Source organism: Dufourea novaeangliae, unplaced genomic scaffold (genome assembly GCF_001272555.1).
Source record: "Dufourea novaeangliae isolate 0120121106 unplaced genomic scaffold, ASM127255v1 scaffold108, whole genome shotgun sequence".
In the NCBI taxonomy this organism is placed as follows: Eukaryota; Metazoa; Arthropoda; class Insecta; order Hymenoptera; family Halictidae; genus Dufourea; species Dufourea novaeangliae.
In genome coordinates this window covers 548,424-571,516 of record NW_015374014.1, presented here as the reverse complement: position 1 = coordinate 571,516, position 23,093 = coordinate 548,424, and the positions used below count along the sequence as shown (strand labels likewise).

The 23,093-nt window shown below is 36.4% G+C and overlaps 1 protein-coding gene across 2 annotated transcripts; it reads left to right on the top strand.

Moving 5' to 3' along the window:
• Positions 1–4,575: 4,575 nt before the first annotated feature.
• On the top strand, positions 4,576–22,926 carry LOC107188800 (uncharacterized protein KIAA0513). 2 transcript variants are annotated; one of them, XM_015577162.1, is made up of 9 exons: positions 4,576–4,847; positions 6,974–7,257; positions 7,792–7,833; positions 11,901–12,002; positions 12,936–13,096; positions 18,992–19,178; positions 19,702–19,924; positions 20,012–20,106; positions 22,673–22,926. In XM_015577162.1, exons 1-9 carry the CDS (start codon positions 4,576–4,578, stop codon positions 22,735–22,737), a joined length of 1,431 nt encoding a protein of 476 aa, XP_015432648.1. In that variant the 3' UTR covers positions 22,738–22,926. The 2 variants fall into 2 exon arrangements, with proteins under 2 accessions (XP_015432648.1, XP_015432647.1); XM_015577161.1 differs by lacking the exon at positions 7,792–7,833.
• The last annotated feature ends 167 nt before the right edge of the window (positions 22,927–23,093 follow it).

The window sequence follows — 23,093 nt, the reverse complement described above, 5'->3', positions numbered from 1 at the left end:
GTACTAGTCAGCACAATATTAATTTGGAGTGCGACAAAAATTCGATTACTATAACCAACGCAACGTGCTTGAATTAAATCCTTGTCAATCGTTTGAGTTAATATTTTTCAGACATGCTGCCGAAAGACAATCTACCTACCGACTCCCCAATATGATAGAGATGTAGATACGATTATAAGGACGAAACGCGATTACAGGGACAGTGTGTATTAATTAAAAAAAAACACATTGATGTGAATATTTTAATCGAACATAATCAAAATTTTTATCTCTTGTTCGATCTAATAAATACACTATGAATCTTTATGAAAATATCAATTTTTAAAGATTTATTTCCGGAAAGGGGAAAAAACAGAAATTTCTCAATAGCACTGAAGGTTCATTGAAATCGTACATACTATATGTATAACAGAAACTATACTAAAATATATTGAACCTCTCAATATACTGAATTTCGGAAAATCAAGTGCGCTATAAGTGAATAAACTCCGCAGTCTACTAATAAAACCTTCAAGAGAAGAATCAAATCTTTATTTAATTCCTGCATATTAAAAATGAACGAAAACGTAACGAGTTTACTTAAAGCATATCATATTACTTGGATGACGGGAACTGGTGGCTGATCGAATTTGAAAAATTTCGCATTTGAAACTTGTTTTTTTCCGTTATAGTTGTACATCGTACATATACAAGTTTAGATATTGTTGAATTTGTATTTTTATGCTGTATAACATTACGAAAAGAAAATACAAAATTAAAGTGGAAAAAGTATCATGACCTTAAAATCTCAAAAGTTGACTTTCAAAAAAAATTTGTTCCTTGGCATTATACTTACTTCATTAAACAGTACAACTTTCATTTAAGATATTCTTTCATATCTTTATTAAACACGAAGTTATTTACAATATATTATTTACATATACAATATACTGTATATTTATTATACAAAAAACTGTTTTATAATCGAAAAGAAATTTTAGTGGGGAAAAAAATGAAAGTATCTTCATTATTTAAAAATATCCTTTTAAAAGATTTCGTTGAAATATTTTATATATCTTTTGATAATGTCTGTTTTTTTACATCCGGAAACTGTTTTCTATTTTCGGCAACAATTTGCAATATGTATTGCTTTTCCTCCTAATTTTATGTTAATATTTTATTATACTCTTGTATCAGTTTGACATCACATTCAGCAATGTCGTTTACAACGTTTAATTCTTGAATGATCCTTAATCCATATTTGAAATCATTCACATCTTTCCACAAATCGGGATCATTTTTTAAAAATTCAAAAGGACTTCAGAATCTTTTCATGAAAAATGAATGTTGGGAGATGCAGTATTCAATATCTCTGTGAATCTAGATTTCTACATCATGAGGAGTATATTTTGAATTTTTTACAAGGTTCGTCCGTTTCAATATTAATCGCCTCCACCATTCGCAGTTTCGGGCTCTTTACCACTTTTTTGTCATAAAGCGATAGTGCTAAGTACCTCAGAATATAAATACCATAGATAGGTACGAAACTTTTTATGTTCTATACGACTTATTTTCTGATCAATATAAATAAATATCATCCAAATTGTGTCGTGATTGGTATCATTTTAACTAGAAAAATCTCACCAATATGTTCATAAAAATTTCATTAATAAAGAACCGAAAATAGAAAAGTGTTATCGTTGCATTAGTATTGTCTCACCGACACCCGGGAATGTAATCTTTTTGTGGGCTTCCAACGTTCAGTTGTCGGCTCGTGAAAGGGAAGCCGCCTTCCCCCCCCCCCCCCCCCCCCCCAGTGGTGGAAATGACGCCTAGACAATAATCGTGGATCAACAATCAGTCAATAATCGCGAGGTCCCTGTATTCTGCACGTAGGAACTAACAGTAATATATTATGAAATAATTAAGAAACTGTCTTGATGAAAGTATGAGTTACTTTATTACAATTCTGAAATCTGTTTTCTTCTGTATGTATAAGCGAAATAAACGAAAATGTCTAAATAACTTCGTTATTTATACATATATGAAAAAGTGTCTAAAATGAAACTTGTACTGGTGAATGAAATGAATACAATGCTAAAGAAAAAGTTTTGTTTTTGACGCCAATTTTGGGATTTGAAGGTTGCGACTTTTTTTCACGGTAATCTTCTATTTTCCTTTTCGTATTGTTATAGAGCATAAAGGAAACAAATTTACCGATGTATAAAACCGTATATTTACGATGTACTACAATGGAAAAAAATAAGTTTCAAAAGTAAAATATTTTCAAGTTTGACGTGGCACGGGTTTCTTTCGTCCGATCGATCTAAAATTTTGCATATATTATTTTTTCAGCTAGTTTCATAATCCTAGGGAGTGTCTAAAAAAAAATTCGATGATTGAAAAATAAAGTCCACCCTACTGTATACATATATACGGTTTATCAATATTTTACGCTTCTGCAGGTGGAAAGAAATTCGACTTTCACGAACCAACACATTTGTGCATTGTCATCGCTACTTTCTGCTGAGTTTTATCGCTCCAGGTATTATACAATGCTCCGATATTACGCTACCACGTGCACACACATGCAAACGTTCGCACTGACCTACATACATTCCCAATGCAGACTTTTCTCCTTATCGGAAATTATTTTCCTGGCTACTGGGAAATTGTACCTTCGTTCAACGAATGCAGCTTTTAGAAAAATTGATTTCGATCATTAATTGACCGGACTTCTTTATATTGACATTAAATAAAATCACTCGAGAAGATATTTCGTTAAAATTGGCAATGTCTAATGTAATTAATTCAGAAATTTTAGTTTCATAAAAACGACTCGATGATTTTAATAAAAGTCATACAAGTCACAACTCAAAATAGTGAATACGATCCATAGTGAATGTTTTACTGTTTAAAAGGATGTAGGTACCTATACCGTTTAACATAAACATGTTATTTTATTTTTCAGATTCCTAAAATAATCATTTTTAATTTACTAAAATTTCGTTTAATATTTAATGTACCATTTTATTCGAATTCTCTAATAATATTTTGTAATAGTAATTTTTCTTTAAAGTTTAAATTATTATATTTGTAAGTTATTAAAAAAATACCAATAAACATAGAATCGCGTCTTTTAATTATAAAGGAAGTATTATAATGTAAAGAAAGAAATGCATCCAAAATGTTTTTTTCGCAAATAGAAGGTAACTAATATTTCTTTATTTCTTTCAATAAAGTTTACCAGTTTGTACTTATAATTTTATTATAATATGAACACCGACGAGCAAATTTGGCCTCCGCTCGGGGAAAAAGTGAGGTAGCCGAAGGGCTTCCTACTATTTAGTTTTGGGAGTTACCGCAGTATATGCCACATTAACATTCGGTTTAACATTTATTTCAGTACTTGAAATATATTTTCTAAGTGGTAGGAGACTTTTCTTCTACGCCACTTTTTCCCCTAGCAAAAGCCTAGTTTGCTCGCAAGGGTAAACTGAACATATTGCACATTTGTATGTACAATGGTGGGTAAAATGTAGAGGCAATATATGTACATCAAACATTGTTATAAATTACAGGCGCCATACAGTTCAAATAAATAATATTTTAAACAGGAAAATCAAATATCTTTATTTTAATAACCGAAGCTTGTGTTTAAAATATCTGTGTTAAATATGTTTTGACACTAAAAATAACGCGAGGGAAGAAATTTCACTACAACGCAAGAAACCAGAAAAATGACGTACAACAAAAATTAAGAAAAATAATTATATCTATGAACGTATTGGAGTTTAACACGTCATAAAACATTGTGAATAAACTGAAAATAAATTGGAATCAATAAAATCATCTCAATAATATAATCTCAGATTGAAGCTATTTTTAGTAACCCTCAAATGAAATACCATTTTAAAAACTTGATGCAACCAATGTGTACTATTTCATTCTCGCACTTATACGTAAGATTTAAAATAAAATAGTCTATATATTACACATGTCGAAATAATTAGAGAATAAAGTATTGCAGACGCTCTGCTTGTCGATATGACGTATAATATCCGAAAAGTTTTTAATACAAAAACAACTAGGTCACTTCGACCGTCTGAATGACAGTTGCAACGTTTATACTGCGGTCGTACGACTTGTAGGCAATACGGCAAGCTAAAAATCTGTCGTCCTAACCGTCTATCCAACTTCCTGTGCAACTTGTCGTACGACAAATCCTATCGTCTATGGGAGCCTTTAGTAGCGTGATCATTGTACGGAAAAGATATCAACGTATCAAACCTATAAGCGCTGGTATTGGCCTTTTGCTTGATAAACTTGCTAACTACAGAAAGGGGACGTGTCAAAATCTTGTAATTTTCAGGGGATATCTCTTGAACATGTCCCATTTCTGTAGTAAATGCATCTTATTTACGTCCATAGCTAACTCGATAACGTATAAATATGAACATTTCTACAACAAACAGTGTATTCAGCCTACAAAAGTGGTATTTTATTGAAAAGCGAATTACTTAACAAAAATTGAGATATCGCCTGTCTGCAGTTAGTGATTCATATATATTTTACCCAACTTTGTTGTCACAGAAGATGGTAGACGTAACAACGGCTCCACCATCCACCGGTGGAGCGTCCCTAATTGGACGAACCAGAGGTGCACTTAAGTCCGTCAGGTCTGCGCTGGGAGGCAGTGGAGAGTACCTGCAGGGTCTAGGAAGTAGAATAGGCTCCGCTCTAAGTAGCAGTTTAGAAGAAAGTGAATTGACCACGACCCCGTCGACACCGCCCTCCTCGCCACAAGCACCACCTCAGACTGAGAAAGAGGAGGACCACCTGGCCAGAAGGAAATTAAGGCTACCCAGGTACGTTTCTGTCTGGCGAATATCTTCTTAAACGTTAGCTCCATGTGACGGACGCGGAAAATGATGTTATTTTTATATTATCCTTCTGGATACAGTAGGATCTCCTCTATCCGAATTAAATGGGAGACATGAATGTGCAAATAATCAAATTGTCAGATAATAGAACACATACAATTTTGATATTTATCTTCGTGTATTTTGCAAAACAGAATGTAAATATTAATAATAGAAGTATACAACCGACGAAAACAAGAATGACCAAATTGCGTTTGAGGCTTCGCTTCAGAGTTATTAATTATTGAAAGTAGAGACCAAATATGTGTAAAATACATCTGATGCGAGGGGTTATTCTTCTTTAGAGACGCGCTTTTCAACTCTTTCACAAATTGGTTTCATTCATTAAATTTAACTAGGTTATCGATCGAGCCTGTGTATCTGCTGTGAATCGGCTGTTCAAGTAGTCTACCTTATTACGCCAGACGAATTTTACGCATATTTCACCCGTATATTCAACAATTAATAATTCGGGAACGAAACCTCGGACCCAATTTCGTCCGTTTTGATTTTCATCTTACAATTAGTTTTGCATGTAGAATCCAGTCTGTGAAAGTGTCCCACATTTTTATCAACAGCCTGTATATTAAGTAGGTATCTAATTTCTAACCTCCAAATCTTTTACTAAATCGTGTTTAATTATACGGTTGTATACTTCTATTATTAATATTTGCATTCTGTTTTGCATATTCCCCCCTGCTAACGAAACATCCATGATAGAAAATGAAGTTTGACAAATGAAATTTATGAAATTCAGATAGGAAATTGTGCAAAAAGTTTTGTATTCTGGTGTATACACCAAACTTTGTTCTGTGTCAAAAATCACTCACTGCCTCCTTTTACCTGTCTGACTTTCCACAGGTAGTTAACGTTAACATAAATAAAATCTCCGATTTGCTATTTAGAAAAGTGTCACAACTAATAAAAGTGATTTTTCCAAAAATCGGTTTGAAATGCTTTATGGCGACAAAATTGTTAATTACCAAATCATTTAATAATGAAAAAATTGTTTCTTTTTTAAAATGTAGCTAATAGTCTTTTGGATTTGAAGGTCTCTAATCAAATATTGTGTCTATTGCTCATTATTAAAAAATGGACAACCTTGATAACTTTTATATCTGACTCTTTGACAACATTATTATAGTAGTCTTTTATTAAATTAAACATTATTTAATTTTTCTATCTCATCACTTATAGAATGAATTTCTTCAGATATCTTGAATGTGACGGCTTTTTAGATGTGTTACTTTTCTAGCTGTTAGAAACTCGGGGTACAAGTTGTTGCCGGTATCGGAGGTGCACCCGGTATCTACCGTTCAAAGTCGTTAGTCGATTATGATTCTTCGTACAAGGGCGACGAGGAGAAAACATAATGTAACTGTTGTTTTTCTCTGACTTTGTACGATAGAAACTGAGCCACGTACGCGTTGCTATGCGTGCGAGCAGGAGGGCTTGCTACGAAAGGGAGAGCGAGAGAGAAGGAAACAATCTCGGTACAGAACACCGGTCGGTTTGAAAACGCCGGGCGTTGGCCGTAACGTAACCGATCGGCGATGTAACATTTCGTTCTAATCATTCGATCAGCAGTTCGTTGTAATCCTTCGATCAGAACAGTTCTTTTGTAATCGATCTAGTCGAAGAGTTAGATAAGATAGATCGTTCTTAATTTTGTATTTTGTGGTTCTAAACTTACGAAATAACTTCGGCGGTTAGCAAACTAATCTGCTCAACCGCACGAGCATTGTAGTTTACGAATAATAAATTCTCACTTAGCGACATAATCACGAGTCACACTCTCGTAACTATCCTAAACGTTAGATCCGGGAATTTGTTAAAGGCGCAACGACAACGAAGTTGAACCTTCGACCCTTTTTATAGTCGCTTGCACTCTAACTCGGTCTAACACTAGCAAATCGACAAAATGCATAGGAGGATCAGGAAGATCAAGCTGAGAAACGAAAAATAAATTCAATTTTGTGAATAAATCAGAATGTAATAAAATACAATAGTTATGTAATAATAAAATAGTTTGAATGTAATTCAGAGGATTCAAAGTTTATTGTAATCCACAGATTTGGAGCTGGTTTAACATATGAGGACTACGAAGCGATGGCGAGGCACAAATTGGAGCGTCAGGGTAGCGCCAATGTGTCGCGGTGTATGAGGAAATACCCTCCGGGGATGACCTACGAGGAAATAGCGTCCTCGAGATCAGCTGTGACCAAAAAACAGGAGAATAAAATCGAGGAAGATAATAGTCCAGATAGGGACAGTCAGGAAAGCATAGAGCCCCTTCAAGAGAAGGACATCAAAGCCACAGGACCCGATCCATTTGATAAATTAAATTACAAAGCAGGTGAGCGATAAAATGAATATTTTCTTTACATTAATACACGGAGATTTTATGTGGATAAACATTGCCTATAAAGATTCATTAAACGAAAATTCAATATCATCGACCCAGTTTTAGCATTCAATGTTAATCTGTTTATTTACGTAACTATTTTGTACTGCTGTAAATTCTGGGAAAAAGTAAGACTTCTAGTTTTTATCTAATAACAAACTAACCATCAGCGTATAAACAATTCAGGTTTCCTTTAATATATTCTATTAACGCTTAACGTTTGTATTGACAGCTTATTTTCTCTTTCTAGTAAAATATGAATGTATTCTACAATCTTTCATAGATCCAGTTCCACAATCTTTCAATCTCTGTAACACTGACGTTTTTTTTAAAGTACTTATTGTTTCTGATATTATTAAATCTTTCTAACAATAATACAACCGTTCACAAGAAATTTGTTTTATTGTCAATGTTTAACACAACAGCGACTTTATTTTTGTGTGAATGATTTTATATAATACATCTCATTCTTTTTTTGTCGCAAAGCAAGGGCCCCGACCCGCTATCAGACGGTCGTTTTTCGTTTAGGTAAATGAACGTTGATGTGAATGTACTGTAAACCACGGCAGGTGTCGTTCGTTCCTCACGAAATCCCAATGTCGAACTATTCTTGTTGCATCGAAGGAGAACTGTCGTTCGAAATGTCATCAATAACAAATTCTTAACGCAACCCGTAGAACATTATGTTGTTGCATAATAAATGTCGTTTTCCAATGAACTTCGTTTCAGCCACCTTAAAATCATTGAACGTAGGATTAAGGAGTGCATAACTGGTTGACAAAAATTTATCATTACAGATGGATTTAATTTCCATTAAAAATATTTGTTTCCCAATAACTCATAATCGTTCAAACTCTGCCATATTAAATACGTCAATTATTATGCAAGAACCTAATATTAGATTACTGCATAAATTCTATTCAACTGTCTTTTTTCAAAAGACAACAAGAGAAAGACTTTTTCATCCTGAGAAATTGATCACACATATTATTTCAAACCTATAAAATCCAGTTATAAGCACATAGTAACATGCAATAAACCTTTTTTTCAAACTAAATGTTGCTATGTTATGTATATGTACTAGAAATGATCAGAACGTTTGCAGGGGCTTAATATTTTCATTAATGGTCCAGTGAAGAAACGCTGCAACATAAAGGGCGCAGCAAAATTCGCGGTATAATCGACAATGAGTTGCTTCCACGGCAAACAACAAAACGAAAACTACAATAAAATTTTCCATCTGCAGCTTTATGTTCGAAAAAATTCGACTTATAAAATAATTTTGATAACACGAAGTTTCCGATATTTTTTAAACATTGTACGTCTGTAGGGAACCTTAATAGAAATATGTACTAGGCAACTTTTTTTTGCTCCTTATTGGTTATTGAGGATGAAAACACCCCTTAAACGTTAGTAAGTGTTTTGTTATTTGCCTATATATCTTGAATAATACAATAGATATAAAAAAATTGTTTGAATGAAAATTTAATGCTGTATAAAACTGTGGACTAAATTCTTAAAAATTCATTCAATTATTTATTCAAATGAACAACAACTTTTTAACAATTTCATTGCACAGATTTATACAGCATAAAAAGCCAGTAAATTATGATACTCACCATTTTTATATGTCTACTGTAGTTCTTCAGGTACACATTCTGAAAAATAGGAGAACGCAGATTAACGTTTAGGGGTGCCTGATATTTCTGATGAGGTCCCCTATAAATCAGTACAGTTTTAAAAGAATAGAGTTGCCGAAGTTTCCTTGTTAGTCGATTTTATTTGATTAGATTTCTTTTCCTTTCTTTTTTTTTTTGACTGGGGGAAAATCTTGAGAAGGCGACACCCTCTCCGCTGAGGGCGAAAACGGCCTGTGCGGGTTTTCGTCACGCAGAAGCACACTTTCGCGACCAGCCCCGCCCATGTTCCTCCCCCAACGGGGACGGGGTTCTCCTCAGTAGGGGGGGGATGGTGTTCCCAGGGACGGCTGTTAGTCCGTCTCGCCTCCTCCTTCCTACAGTGCCGCGGGGTCACCACTCGACACTGTCCCCCTCTGGGCTAGCCGCCATAGGGATGGCACCCCCAGTGCCACCACCTCAGCTCGGCAGCTCCGCGGGCAGCGCGAGGGCTCACCGCGGCAATGACCCCGTAAACTCGCGCGTCCGCGGGGCGGCTTCATTTTATAAGATTACTTCAACCTGTTATTATAATTCAAACATTTTCCCGTTCCTTTTTCTGTCAAATAGTTAAGGGTGTTAGAGATAAAGAATGAATATTACTGACTTTATTGAATATTATAACTTTTAATTACATGAAAAATAGACAAAGTTTGAAGAAATGCAGTTCATTTTTTGTTGGTTCATTTATTAGGATAGGCGGTAGTCAAATTAATACAAAACAAATAATACCATACCGTTACCTATGTTGCGGCATACCCATGATAAACTCGGGATTTGTCATTGTTCGTTGAAAACGATGTAAATGAGAATGATGGTATTATGACACTTGAATACGTTAACACTACATTGTAACACACTTAAACTTTAATATAAACATAACAAAATGTGATGTATGTAAATGTGTGTAATGATTGTGTTTGGTCTGTCTGATAGATATGTTTCGGATGGTGGTTGAATGTGTTCTGTCTGGTGGTTATGTGCGTAGTCGCGTATTGCAAGAGATCGACTTGTGATTGGTGGAAAATGCAGAATTTTCGTTGGTGTATGTTGTGGAAGAAATGGTACTATGAGGTGGAAGAAGTGGGGCTTTGTCTATGTATTGTTTCTGGGATTCATTGAAGTCAGCGGCGAAATACAATAAAGAAATGGTCTTAGGACAGTGAGTGTTTTGCACAAATGTGACGTGCGGCTGTTCAGAAATCCCCGTTTATGTCAGTATTGACGACCCAAGGCCTAAAAGACGATGATCGCTGTGACCATGGCCTACCTGCTTTGTGTCGCGACAATCTATGTTTTTTTATTAACAGAGATAGTAATTGATAGCATAAATTTTACGTTCCTTATGATCCAGTAGTATTTGAAAACAAGAAAACAAGTGAAACTTCGCACGTAATATGTACAATTCTAAAATTTCGGAATATTTTTTTATACCAGGAATTTTGTTACACCCTGTATAGGGCAAAGGCAGCTGAAATATCGTCGACAGTTTTTCCTCGGTGCAAATACAATAGTGTCTATTTAGATCCCTGCAGAGTTTGTGGAAAACGTAATCCCTTCGTGGAAAGTATCCTGTTGTACGCTTTCTTGTGAATTCATCTCTGCGTAAAATTGTCTATTCGTGAAGATTTATTGTTTGTTTTTGGAGTCATTCTGAATTGTAGACAGAACTTTGTGAAATCCCACGCTTTTTAGTTAATATACATTGACAATTTAAAAAATATGTAATTTATTCATGACAGAACGTATTCATAATAGTAGTATTGTATAACAAATTTAGAGGAAAGTCAATACTATATTATAAAATATTTACATCATATAAATATTCACTAGTTAATTAATTTATAAAGGAATGTACATATATAAAAAGACACTGTAAGGCACAAAAAAAGAGCACTATTTTTTATTGATTACTAAAAGTCAAAATATGTATCGGTTCGTAAATATACAGTGGACTCCCGTATAACGCGATTAATAGATTACGCGTTGTATGAATTCGCGTTATACGGGAGTCTACTGTACATTCATTATTTATTGATAGTAACTTACAATTATTCACACTTGTAAAATGGAATTTCTCGTAAATTCTTGGTTCAATTACTGTATAAAGTAACTCAATAACACCAAAATACAAGTAAAATTAAAAATAGGTAAAGAATATAAAGAAAGATGAAATATAAACTTTTTTATAATAACTTTTTAGAAGAATCATTCGGAATCATCAATCATTTATGATTTGCTCCTACTTATACATATGTATAGTACTATACATGTATAGTAGGTTGTTGCGTATCAAATGCCGATTTTTTTTAGTGGAACTCCGTATTTTATTCAACTTCAAAGAACATTATTAGTTAAAGAATGATTATTTACATTCCAAAGTGAAATATGCCTATGTATGTTCATACAATTACTATTAAGAACCTAAATTCTTGAAAGTGAATTTTTTAATTTTCATAAAAAAAGTATCAAAACCGTAGACAAAAAGTTTTATGGAGCCTTTGAATCTGACTACTAAATTTTCGAAGTAGATTACTTTGAACATTAAATTTCAAACTTATCGATCATTAAAACCGACATTTCATATGGAACAACCTTATAGTAAAAACTGCTCCCCTATTAGAATCCAAATTAGAATTCCCCATTTTAGGAGCATTTTGAACCCCAAATCTTTTTGAACGCAACAATTTACGCTTATACGATCTACACTCTTGAAATGTGTGCAAAGATCCTTACTGTCTCATAGTACGATAGCGCCACTGTACTTTTGTCGTTTCTATGTCTTCGTTTGGAACATTAGATTAGAGGCGTACCTAAAAGTGTCAAAGCAACAGACTTGGCGTGACACACATGTACAGTACAAAGAGTATTAATTAGGAGAGTAGACGCGTTACCAGTAAATTAGAAGAGTTATTTCAGATATGCCCTGTAGCAGCGACTCGACGAGCGATCAAGACGGCTACGGCCCCAGCACGAGCCTAGATTCGAATATGGATGGGCGAAGAATGTGGCAGAGATCAGGTAAAAAGAGTATTTTAAATATAGAAGCAATTTTTTGAACATAACAAACAAATTTTGACAGATGGGTTTGCAGAAATTGAGATCAAATAAAAATTTGATTACTGTGTTAAGGGTTCTACCGGGATTCCAGTAATATGAAATTGATATTAAAGTTTATCAAATATTCTAATGTATTGAGTTTTAGACAATTAATTATGCTATGAACACATGTAATTTGAAGTTTAATAATGAGAGTTATTTACTGAGAAAGTTGAGTATAGTGGAAAAATATTGTCTGAAGTACTTTGTTCCCCGGATTTAATAACTATAAACGTTTGTTTCTTCCATCTATTTGTCGTGGATAAGCAAACTTTAGAAATACAGTAAAGGACAGTATTCTCTCCCTCTAATGACACTATACGTGGTACGGACAACGCGACTATAGAGAGTAATGGGCACGATTTTGCGATCCTCATCGTTGAGGAGACTAAATCATAGCCTGATTTATATTGTCGTGGTCGAGAGAGCTGCAAGCGCGTTTTGAAGAAAAACGGTTATTTCGAAACTTTGAAAATACAATGTCAGTATCGTAATCGAAAATGTACAATAGGAAAACGCGTAATTCGAACAAAGATGGACACTCGATCGACTGACCAACGATTGACTGATCTACTATTCTACTGTTCTACTGTTCTACTGAGCTACTGAGCCCTACGTGGCAAGACTGAGCTTCTTATATGTATAGTCCTCCTTATTTCTGTTTCCCGTGGTGGGGGTGTGTGCTGGAGATGAGCTGTGAGAATATGAACTATTGTTTACTGTGTTTGAAACGAAGATGTGATTACGAAGAGATCGATAAAGCTTGAATATAAAGAGGGGATACTGTATTTATACTCTCTGTATCGACTACTTGGTATATTGTCAATGATTACAGTTGTAATATCTATAATTCAGGTTCATCGGGATCACTACAATCTTGGGCTTCCAGTCTATCAGCAGACAGCCTGTCTGAGGAAGCCGCCGCGGACTTCATGAAATCCTTTGTACCTCTTCTGTTCGACGCTCCAAACACTATTGATCAAGAACAAAAAGCGAACTTCGGCCAAATGGTTCTTGTACGTATTTTTAAAAATTATTATACCGGGTCGGGCAATAACTATGTCCACTTTGAATATTGCCGTTATTTGTAATAATACGAAAAATGTTACATACAAAACTTACACGGTATAGAGGGGGGCATATTGTGACACAAACATTTTCTGCGTGGGTGAAGGCATAGAGGAGATTTCAAGGTCATCTCTATTTTTTTTTTAATGGAATACTATTTTTTTTTATCGCGATGTGATAGCCGGTGTTGAGACGACTTCAGCGAGCTATCATTGAAGGTCATGCAAGGTCAAATGTGGTAGTAAAATAAACTTTCTTACATTACAGGAGATGCTCGAAGTAGTGGCCGTTTGCGTTAATGCAAACTTGCAATGTTCGTATCGCTGCATCGCGTGCATGTCTTGGCGTTTCTGAACTTATTCTAGCACATGCCGTATTATTTCATAAACCCTCACTTTTACATAAACTGGTCTACTTTAAAATGGTCTTGTAACATTGTTTATGTTGCGGCAATACATCGCGTATAGCTAGAAATGTAAACATCTCATCAGTTCGTAACATTAACATGAATCGGTAGTCAGTCTCGGTCGATTGCTAAGTCAAGTAGCTGCGTGATTATCAAAATAAAGTTTTCTTTCAAAGAGCAAGTGGAAATGATCCTTATTTATGGAGAAATGCGACAAAATTCGATAAGAGCTCAATCCTTGTATGCTGAAGGATATCCAAACCGTCGACATCCTTCGCACCAAACATTTCAAAGATTGTGCGAAAAATTGAGAGAAACCGGAAATTCGGGTACTCGTAAGAGCAGTCGTCGTAAAAGAGCAACTGATGAAAGAAATGAAGTTGGTGTTCTATCGGTTGCAACTCATAACCCGCAGATCAGTTCTCGACAGATTGAACGTGAGTCGGCTATCAGTAAAAGGAGCGTACTACGAATACTTGCACGGCATAAATTTCATCCATACCGTATTACTCTTCGTCAAGAGTTACACAGTACGGATTTTATGAATCGTGTTGCATTTTGTCATAATACAAATCGATGAAACATTTTTTTCTTCAATACTGTTCACCGATGAAGCTACGTTTACTAACCATGGAAATCTTAATTTGCATAATATGCATTATTGGAATATCGATAATCCACACTGGTTACAAGTTGAGCATCAACGACAATGGTCAGTTAACGTGTGGTGTGGAATCGTTGGTGATCAATTAATCGGACCGCATTTTATCGATGGAAATCTTACTGGCGAACGATATGCACACTTTATACGAAGTAGATTAGGGACTAAGACGGGTGTCCAGCACATTATGCTCGGAGAGTAAGAGATACACTGAACGAACTTTACCCAAATAAATGAATAGGAAGTGGAGGATTAGTTCATTGGCCACCTCATTCTCCAGATTTAACTGGACTTTTTCATTTGCTCTGAGGAGCATTGAAAAATGCTGTTTATCAAGAAGTACCCACTACACCAGAAAATATGAAACAACGGATAATTGCAGAATGTGCTAGAATAAGTTCAGGAACGATAAGACATGCACGTGTTGCAGCGATACGAAGATTGCAACTTTGCATTGACTCAAACTGTCACCACTTCGAGCATCTCCTGTAATGTAAGAAAGTTTATTTTACTAACACATTTGACCTTCCTGACCTTCAATGATAGCTCGCTGAAGTCGTCTCAACACCGGTTATCACATCGCGATAAAAAAGAAATAGTATTCCGTTAAAAAAAAAATAGAGATGACCTTGAAATCTCCTCTATGCCTTCACCCGCGCAGAAAATGTTTGTGGCACAATATGTCCCCCTCTATACCGTGTAAGTTTTGTGTATAACATTTTTTCATATTATTACAAATAACGGCAATATTCAAAGTGGACATAGTTATTGTCCCACCCTGTATATGTTAAAGTAACAAAAGTGAAACGTTTGGAAGTTTCATTGGAAATTTTAAATAACTGTCCGACTGACTTGTTTTCAAAAATCTTCAAAAAACTCCTTCGTTACTAAAAAATATGATACAATTAAATTAGTAGTTATAAATTACGAATTCGGTGTCAATTATTCAATTTATTTTCTATAAGTGTCCTAAGTCATCGAAGCAGTTTCCCGTTATAATTAATATTATTGTATAGAATTAAAATCTTATGGTTGTATTGCAAAAATTTATACCGTATGTACTGTAGGGTGGACCTTAGATACTATGGACGAAAAAAAATTTTCGAATTTCTTTCGGGACACACGCTTGGATTGTGACACCCGTGGCTCATCAAATTTGATAATTGTTGAATTTTAGAAACTTGTTTTTCTTCGTTATAGTACATCGTAAATATACGTGTTGAGACATAATTTAATTTGTACTTTTGTGCTCTATAATGTTACGAGAAGAAAATACAAGATTAAAGTTGAAAATGTATCATGATCTTGGAATCTCAAAAGTTGAGTTTCAAGAAAAATTGTTTCTTTGGCATTATATTTACTTCATCGAACAGTACAAATTTCATTTAAGGAATTCTTTCATATCTTTATTAATCACAAAGACATTTACAATATATTATTTACATATACAATATACTGCATATTTATTATACAAAAAACTGTGTTATAATCAAAAAGAAAATTTAGAGGAGAAAAAAAAGAAGGTATCTTCGTGATTTAAAAATATCCTTTTCAATATTTCGTTGAAATATTTTATATATCTTTTGATAATGTCTGTTTTTTTACATCCGGAAACTGTTTTCTATTTTCAGCAACAATTTGCAATCTGTATTGCTTTTCTGTCTAATTTTGTGTTAATATTTTATTATAGTCTTGTATAAATTTGTCACCACATTCGGCAGTGTCGTTTACAACGTTTACTTCTTGAGCGATGCTTAATTCGTATTTGAAATCATTCTCATCCTTCCACAAATCGGGATCATTTTTTAAAAATTCAGAAGAAATTGAGAATCTTTCAAAGAAATTTATTGAACATTGTGAAATGAAGTATTCAATATCTCTGTGAATGTAGACATCTACATCAATCGTCTTGACCATTTTCAGTTTCGTGTTCTTTTCCACTTTTTTGTCATTGTTACGACCTGTGTGCGAATTTTATCCGGAAGTATAACGGGTGGGACGTAACACCCCGCCCCCTTAAAATTTAGTCATCGTCCTCGATGATGTACTTCGAATTTACGAATTACCGAATTCGGATGTTTGTGTTTTTTTTTCTCTCAGTTATATCTACAGCTACATTCTACAAGGTGTTAATGTGGGTGTGAATCAAAATGGAAAACATGAAAATTATGTAACTCTTACGCATTGTGTGGGTAGCTGTCGCGTAGATGGAATCGGATTCTTTTCTTCAGTTGTTGATACGATCATTGGTTCGGCATATTGGCGATCTTCTTCGGTTGTCGGCGTCTGCTTCCATATTGTGATTATCTCGGCTCACCTTAAGTTTCTTACAGAAGCATGAAGCAGTCTTCAATCGGGGGACTATGATGTGTGCTATTAAATGGCTTAATATGATTATTAGTGTTGTTAGACCAAATCCAGAGTACAGCATTGTGTTGCGGTATTGGCGAGGTCTGTGATGTTCTGCGAGTTGTTCGATTTCCTTCTCGACATCTCCTAATGACCCTTCGAAGTTGCGTTCATTCCAATTCTCCGTAACATCTTCCCTTGGGTTAGCTGTTGTTTCTGCATTCAAAATTGATTGCGGGATTTCCTGTGCAAATTCATCTAAAACAGGCGATATATTGTTGAGATTTAATGTAACATTTGGGACATAGAAAGATTGTTGTTGTGAAGTCGTAGAACGCCTACTCCTGTGAGTGTCAGTTGCACCGTTTTCTTGTTGTTACATAAAATTTTAATGCTTTCTGGTTTTTCAAATGAAAACAGTCAGCCCTCCAATGTACGTACGCAACTCCAATAAGGCTCGTGGTGATGGAGAACTCGAACGTCACAGAGACGCATAACCTCTACCGATGGTTGTGTGAGAAGTAGACATTCGCAAGAGTTGTGCTAACTGTCTCAAAAATTGGTGCATCTGCAAGGCAAAGATGTTGATGAGGAGAGATGACACGATCATGCAGATAATCATCGGTAACCAAGAAATAATGTCGATAATCCGTCGATAATGCCAAATATGGTGCCCGGGGTTGTATACAGGGTGTAACAATAATGTTGTCCGACCCGGAAATGGGGCACTCGGGGGGTGAATTGGAACAAGTTTTTCCTTAGCAACAATGTAATCTGAGACTTCGTTACCGAGATATTAACGAAAAACCTCGACCAATCAGAACGCGAGTTTGTCAGCCGAGTTCCCGCGCTAGTGGTGGCTACGTAGATTTTTAAAACAGAGATGGGGTAATAAGGAGTCAATTGAATCAAAATGATTTTGTTTCGCGATAATACTAAATATCAGATGTTTTCTGTGGGGTGTTATTAAGATTTGACCCAAATTTGGTTTGGCATCGCGAAGGTTTTTGGCGTCTATTATTCCAGTATCAATCAACAGTTTACTTACTGGTGAGGTAATTTTAATATTGGCTAATAAAAAGTGAACAATATTGTCCCTGTTATACAGGATACCTTCTTGGCAATTGTCAATTGAACATGAGGGATCGATACAAAATGGATTGATTATGTGCTCCTCGTTAGACGGGATGATAAGGTACACCCTGTATACCTTCGATTTCGAAGCTAGGTCTTGTGTTCAGAGCAGGTCGAAAGCTAACGGATACTGGAGGGTTTGGACTGCCTACCTATGCAAATGTTCAAAATTTTCAAGAGTATTCATGCAAACTATTCTATACGCAGGAACTAACAGTAATATTAAATAATTAAGAAACTACAATCTTGATGAAAGTATGAGTCACTTCATTACAATACTGAAATCTGCTATCTTTTATAAGATATGAAGGCACATAAACGAAAATGTCGAAATATCTTCTTTATTTATACATACATGAAAAAGTGTCTAAAACAAAAATTGTACTGTTGGATGAAGTGAATACAATGCTATAGAAAAAATTTTGTTTTTGACGCCAAGTTTTGGGATTTGAAGGTGGCGACTTTTTTTCGCGGTGATTTTATATTTTCTTTTCGTATTTTTATAGAGCATAAAGAAAACTAATTCAACGATGTATAAAACCGTATATTTACGATGTACTACAATGGAGGGAAACAAGTTTCAAAAGTAACAAATTTTCAAGTTCGATGAGACACGAGTTCCCTTTATCCGATCGATGTAAAATTTTTCACACATTATTTTTTCAGCTAGTGTAATAATCCTAGCGGGTGTTCCGAAAACAAATTCGTTGGTTGAAAAATAAAATCCACCCTAATGTACTGTAATTCTGAGTATTGGTACATATATTAAAAATTGTGCAGTGACAATAGGGACGTTATTTTTTAAATAGCATAACACAGTTGCAAAAGCTTATATATTTTACTATTGAACGTGAAAAGCCTTCGATATGATCGACAGATTGACATAAAAAAATGTTTTTTTATAAATGATAAAAACAACTGCATATTTTATAGCGTCTCTATTTACCTTTATTTTTTATGCATACAGGTAAATAACTTTTTCGGCCTAAAATTGAAAGAGTAGCTTCACTGTTTGAACAAGTACGTACTTGTAAAAAAAGTACGTGTCAAATATGTTGGAATTATTTGATGTCTATACCTATTATAATAGCTTCATCAAAACCTTTTTGCTAAAATTGAAGCTACTTTCAATAATTGGTTGATAAAAAGCGTGAATACCATACGAAAACTTGCTGTTTTACCTTCAATTCATAATAGTTTTGAACAAGCCGTATATAGACATCCGTAGTCTACAATAATTATGATAACTCTCGTCCTATTTAACCAGAGATATTATACATGGACACATTGCAGACAGAATCTGGTAGAATATGGTTCGCGAGAGTAGTGAATGCGAGAAGAGCCCGTCCTTGCGTTACAGAGGCTTCGTTTTATTCATTGGCGCAACATTTTGCAGTGGCGCTCTTCGAGTGTCACGAAGCCGACGACTTTGCACCAGCGAAAAGTCTCATGAATATGTGCTTCACATTCTACCACGAAGGTATTAAGTTAATTTTTCATTCATCTTCCAATGTTATACAGGGTGACAACAAGAAAACGTTCAGAATTTTAAAGGTAGATAATACGCGACAAATGGAGAAAAAAAGCCCTAATAAACATGGAAAAAAAAATTAATATTTTCAAAGCTATAAACAATTTTTCGTTTTTTTCATACGAAGGCGTCAAATGAGTGGCGAAATGAGAGGAGGACATGTAAAAAATACATTATCACGAAAAGAAGAAGTGGTCGGATAATCCATTGCTTCTATGAAACATATTAGGTCCCGAAGGAAGCAAGCTACTCACTTTAACTGAAACGAGAAAATTGTTTATAAATTTGGAAACATTCATTTTTCGAGTAATGTTCCTTAGGATCTTTTTCCTCCATTTGGTGGGTACCATCTACTGTTCGAGTTCTAAACCATTTTTTGATCACCCTTAGAATAGAAAATCGATGAGTTTTCTATGGAGTTTGTGCCAAACAATTAAATTTTTACTCGTGTATTCTTTTACGTTTCAACCAGTTGAAGTACCCGGATTGGAGCCGTATCGAGAATACTTGTACACGCATCTGCGAGTACAACCGATTTGGACGTCGATGAGATTCTGGACGGCAGCGTTTTTCGACGCGGTGCAGTGCGAACGAGCTTCGAGGCCAGTTCCCCCGAGACCCAAATCCCTCGACCAGGAAGCCATAGCTGTTGAGGATCGAAGATTTCAGGCTAACATCGTTTTCGGGCAATTAGGGTAAACACTTTAATGAGCAAACAGCTTTCATATTGGTAGATTCTAACATTTTCGATAGAATTAATTTCGAATTTTTTCGTTTTACAGAACGTTTACTTGTAATATGCACGCATTTGGCCTGTCGCGAACCCTGTGCTTAGAATTCCTTAGGAAACAGTGCGTGATCGCTAATTTAACGAAAGGTAAGCCTAATATTCAATATATCGTACCCCCGCGAGAAAAGTATCACAAGTCAATTTTCAATTTTTATTTTGTTGCGTGAAGTATATTATGATACGTAGATCCATCATCCAGAAAAACGTCATAATATGAAGTCTAATACTTCGAGCGAAATGGCACTAGTGTCACTTCATTAACATATTACATATTCTAGGCTTGTGACACTTTTCTTTTGTGTGTGTGTGTGTGTGTATGTGTTTTTTTCGGAGGGTGGGCGGATAATCTTCCAGACTCCACGAGCCCGTGCTGTGTGGGTTGTGGGATTTTCACCCACTAAAAACCGTCTCGCTTGTCACATTCTCTTTCCTGTGTCTTTCACGGAACCGCCGTCAAGCATTACTTCGCGGTCAGGGTTGCTATTGCAGCAGCATCTTTCTTCGCGCTACCCTAACACGCGCTTCCTATTCCATTCTTTGAGGCGTACTTGTTTGAGAAGGATCAGCGCATACTCATCGATCGCGTTCCATGCTTCTTCGGTGTTCCGCATGAGCGTGACGATGTTCTCCAGGGTGATGGCTCGGTCAAGTCTTCCTTGCAGTACGCTCCTTTGGCTGTCAAAGCGATGGCAAACGAAGAAAACGTGCTTCGCGTCTTCTTCCATATCGTGACATATTGGACATGCAGAACTGTTGTCCCGTCTGAAACAATATTGGTACGCCCAGAAGCAACCATGTCTCGTCAACATCTGCGTGAGGTAGTAACCAACCTCGGCTTGTTACGGATCCAGCCACGGATTCAGCACGGGGATCAGATGGTGGGTCCATCTTCCACCTGGGGATAATTCCTAACAGCTTTGCGACTATACTCTTGAGACACAGCTTTCTCCTAGGCAGATGTCATGTCGTCGTCTTTTCATTTTCCCCTATGAAACAATCGACGTCGCTCGTCCGCCAGAATTTCAATGGGCATCGTGCCGACTATCACACATGCTGTGTCGCAGGACACGGCGCGGAAGGCGCAGGCCACCCTCAGAACACTCCTTCGATGTATCGCAATGACACATCGCTTGTATGTGGCCGTGCTCAACGCTTACACCCAGCTAAGTGCTGCGTACAGAAGGATCGAGGTTACCACGCTCGCAAGTAGGGGTTTTCTGCTCTGTTTGGACCCACCGATGTTCGGCATTAAGCGTGATAACGCCGTCGTTGCCCTTGCCGCCTTTTTGCTGGTACATGTTAGGTGGCCTCGGAAACGAAGCCTGTCGCACAACCGAACCCCGAAGTACCTCAGCGAACCGCCGGAAGTTATTTTGTACTCACTGACCGAAACTGTAATGGTTTCCCTACTACTTCCTGCCGGTGATGAGCACCGCCTCGGCTTTTTCATCCGCGAGTTGCAGTCCAACCGATGCCAGCCACTGCCGTATGACGGCGACCGCCTCGTTAGAGATCTGTCCGATCTCTTCCAGGGTTTTCGCCACCACCAGGATGACAATGTTATCGCCGAATGCGATGATCTTCGCCCTTCCGGCATTTGAAGCCTGAGTACCTCGTTATAAAACACGTCTCATATCGGCGGACCCAGCACAGAGCATTGAGGGACTGCTTCCGTGACCTTGTAGGTCCTTGTTCCGTCGTCGGGGCTGTAGAGCAGGATCCTGTTTTTGAAGTAATCTCCGACGTTTCTCCTTACGTATTCCGGGGCACCCATATGACGCAAGGCCTCCAGGATGCAGCTCCAACTCGCGGCGTTGAAGGCATTTCGGATACCAAGCCTCATGACCGCGCAGTACAGTCAGCTCCTCTCTTTCACCTCCTTCCTGCGATCGCCTTCCTTGCGTTGTCGACGACCAGATTAACGGCATTCACAGTTGAGCGAACCTTCCGAAAACCAAATTGGTGATCGGATAGACCTCCGTTGCTACGTAGGGAGCAACAAGCCCTAATCCGAGAGCTGAATGCTCCCACCTTCGACTTCCTGACTGCAGAGGTTCTTGATGGCTGTGCTCTGCGCATAAATCCGCGCACCTCACATATTATGGCCTGGTGGTCGCTTTGTCCCGCGTTTCTCGATATCAAGATTTCTAGTTTTCGACGAAATATAGCCAGTTAGAAACAACATTTATTACTTGCCACGTAGTGCCTGTTCGTTTTGATCGGTTTCAAGAAATTCTGACGCGTATTTCGACACGTATAATGAGTGCTTTGCACACCACTGTACGGGGTGCAGGTTAAGCATTGCTTTTATATTGCCATGCTATACTTATTTGATCACTGGGCCCTAATCCTCTATTTATGGCCCCGATATGGTACTACCTCCTTAGTTTATTATTGTCGATTTTTTTATTAACTCTATTAAATCTGTATAAACGAATTTCTCTCATTTTCCTTAAATACAAACCCTAATCTAATAGTTTTAACAGGCAGAATCTGGATACCCGAAGATCGTGTAAAAATGTAGTGAAATTGCCGTATACTGTATTTGACTTTCATATCTCATTCTCTATGTTTACAAAATGATTGTCGCTGATTAACACCTATTCTCTGGTATCTTACAATTCTTTAACATAAATTTTGTCTAATTTTACAGACCAGGAAAAAATGTTACGAGACAACATAGAAAGAATGTACAACGAGACTGAACCCTGGCGGTAGTTTCATTTGGTCATGTTCCTGCAACCTTTGGAAACAGTTCATTCGAAACATGTCCAGCTCCTCAAGTGCGATTTGCGGAAAAGATCGACGCGGAAGTAATTGAATCGTAACTCCAATGAAAAGTGGGAACGTACGATTCTGGAAAGAGCAAAAATGTCAATTTGATCGAGTAATAACAATCCCAAACCAGAACACCGAACTACACGGTGAGAATTGATTCTGAGTTTAGCATGCAGATGGTTCCTATAGTCAGATATTATAGAAGCAATTTATTACGTCGACTCTATAATCTTTAACAGAACATAAGAATAGTTTACTAACTTTGTGTGAAATGTCATTTAATTCATTACATTAAT

Excerpts from the sequence above, each read along its gene's own strand:
- LOC107188800 (XM_015577162.1), top strand. The coding sequence starts at position 4,576 with ATGGTAGACGTAACAACGGCTCCACCATCCACCGGTGGAGCGTCCCTA. Across the intron at positions 7,258-7,791 it reads TAAATTAAATTACAAAGCAG|CAAGGGCCCCGACCCGCTAT; the intron begins GTGAGCGATAAA and ends TTTGTCGCAAAG. Across the intron at positions 13,097-18,991 it reads ACTTCGGCCAAATGGTTCTT|ACAGAATCTGGTAGAATATG; the intron begins GTACGTATTTTT and ends GACACATTGCAG.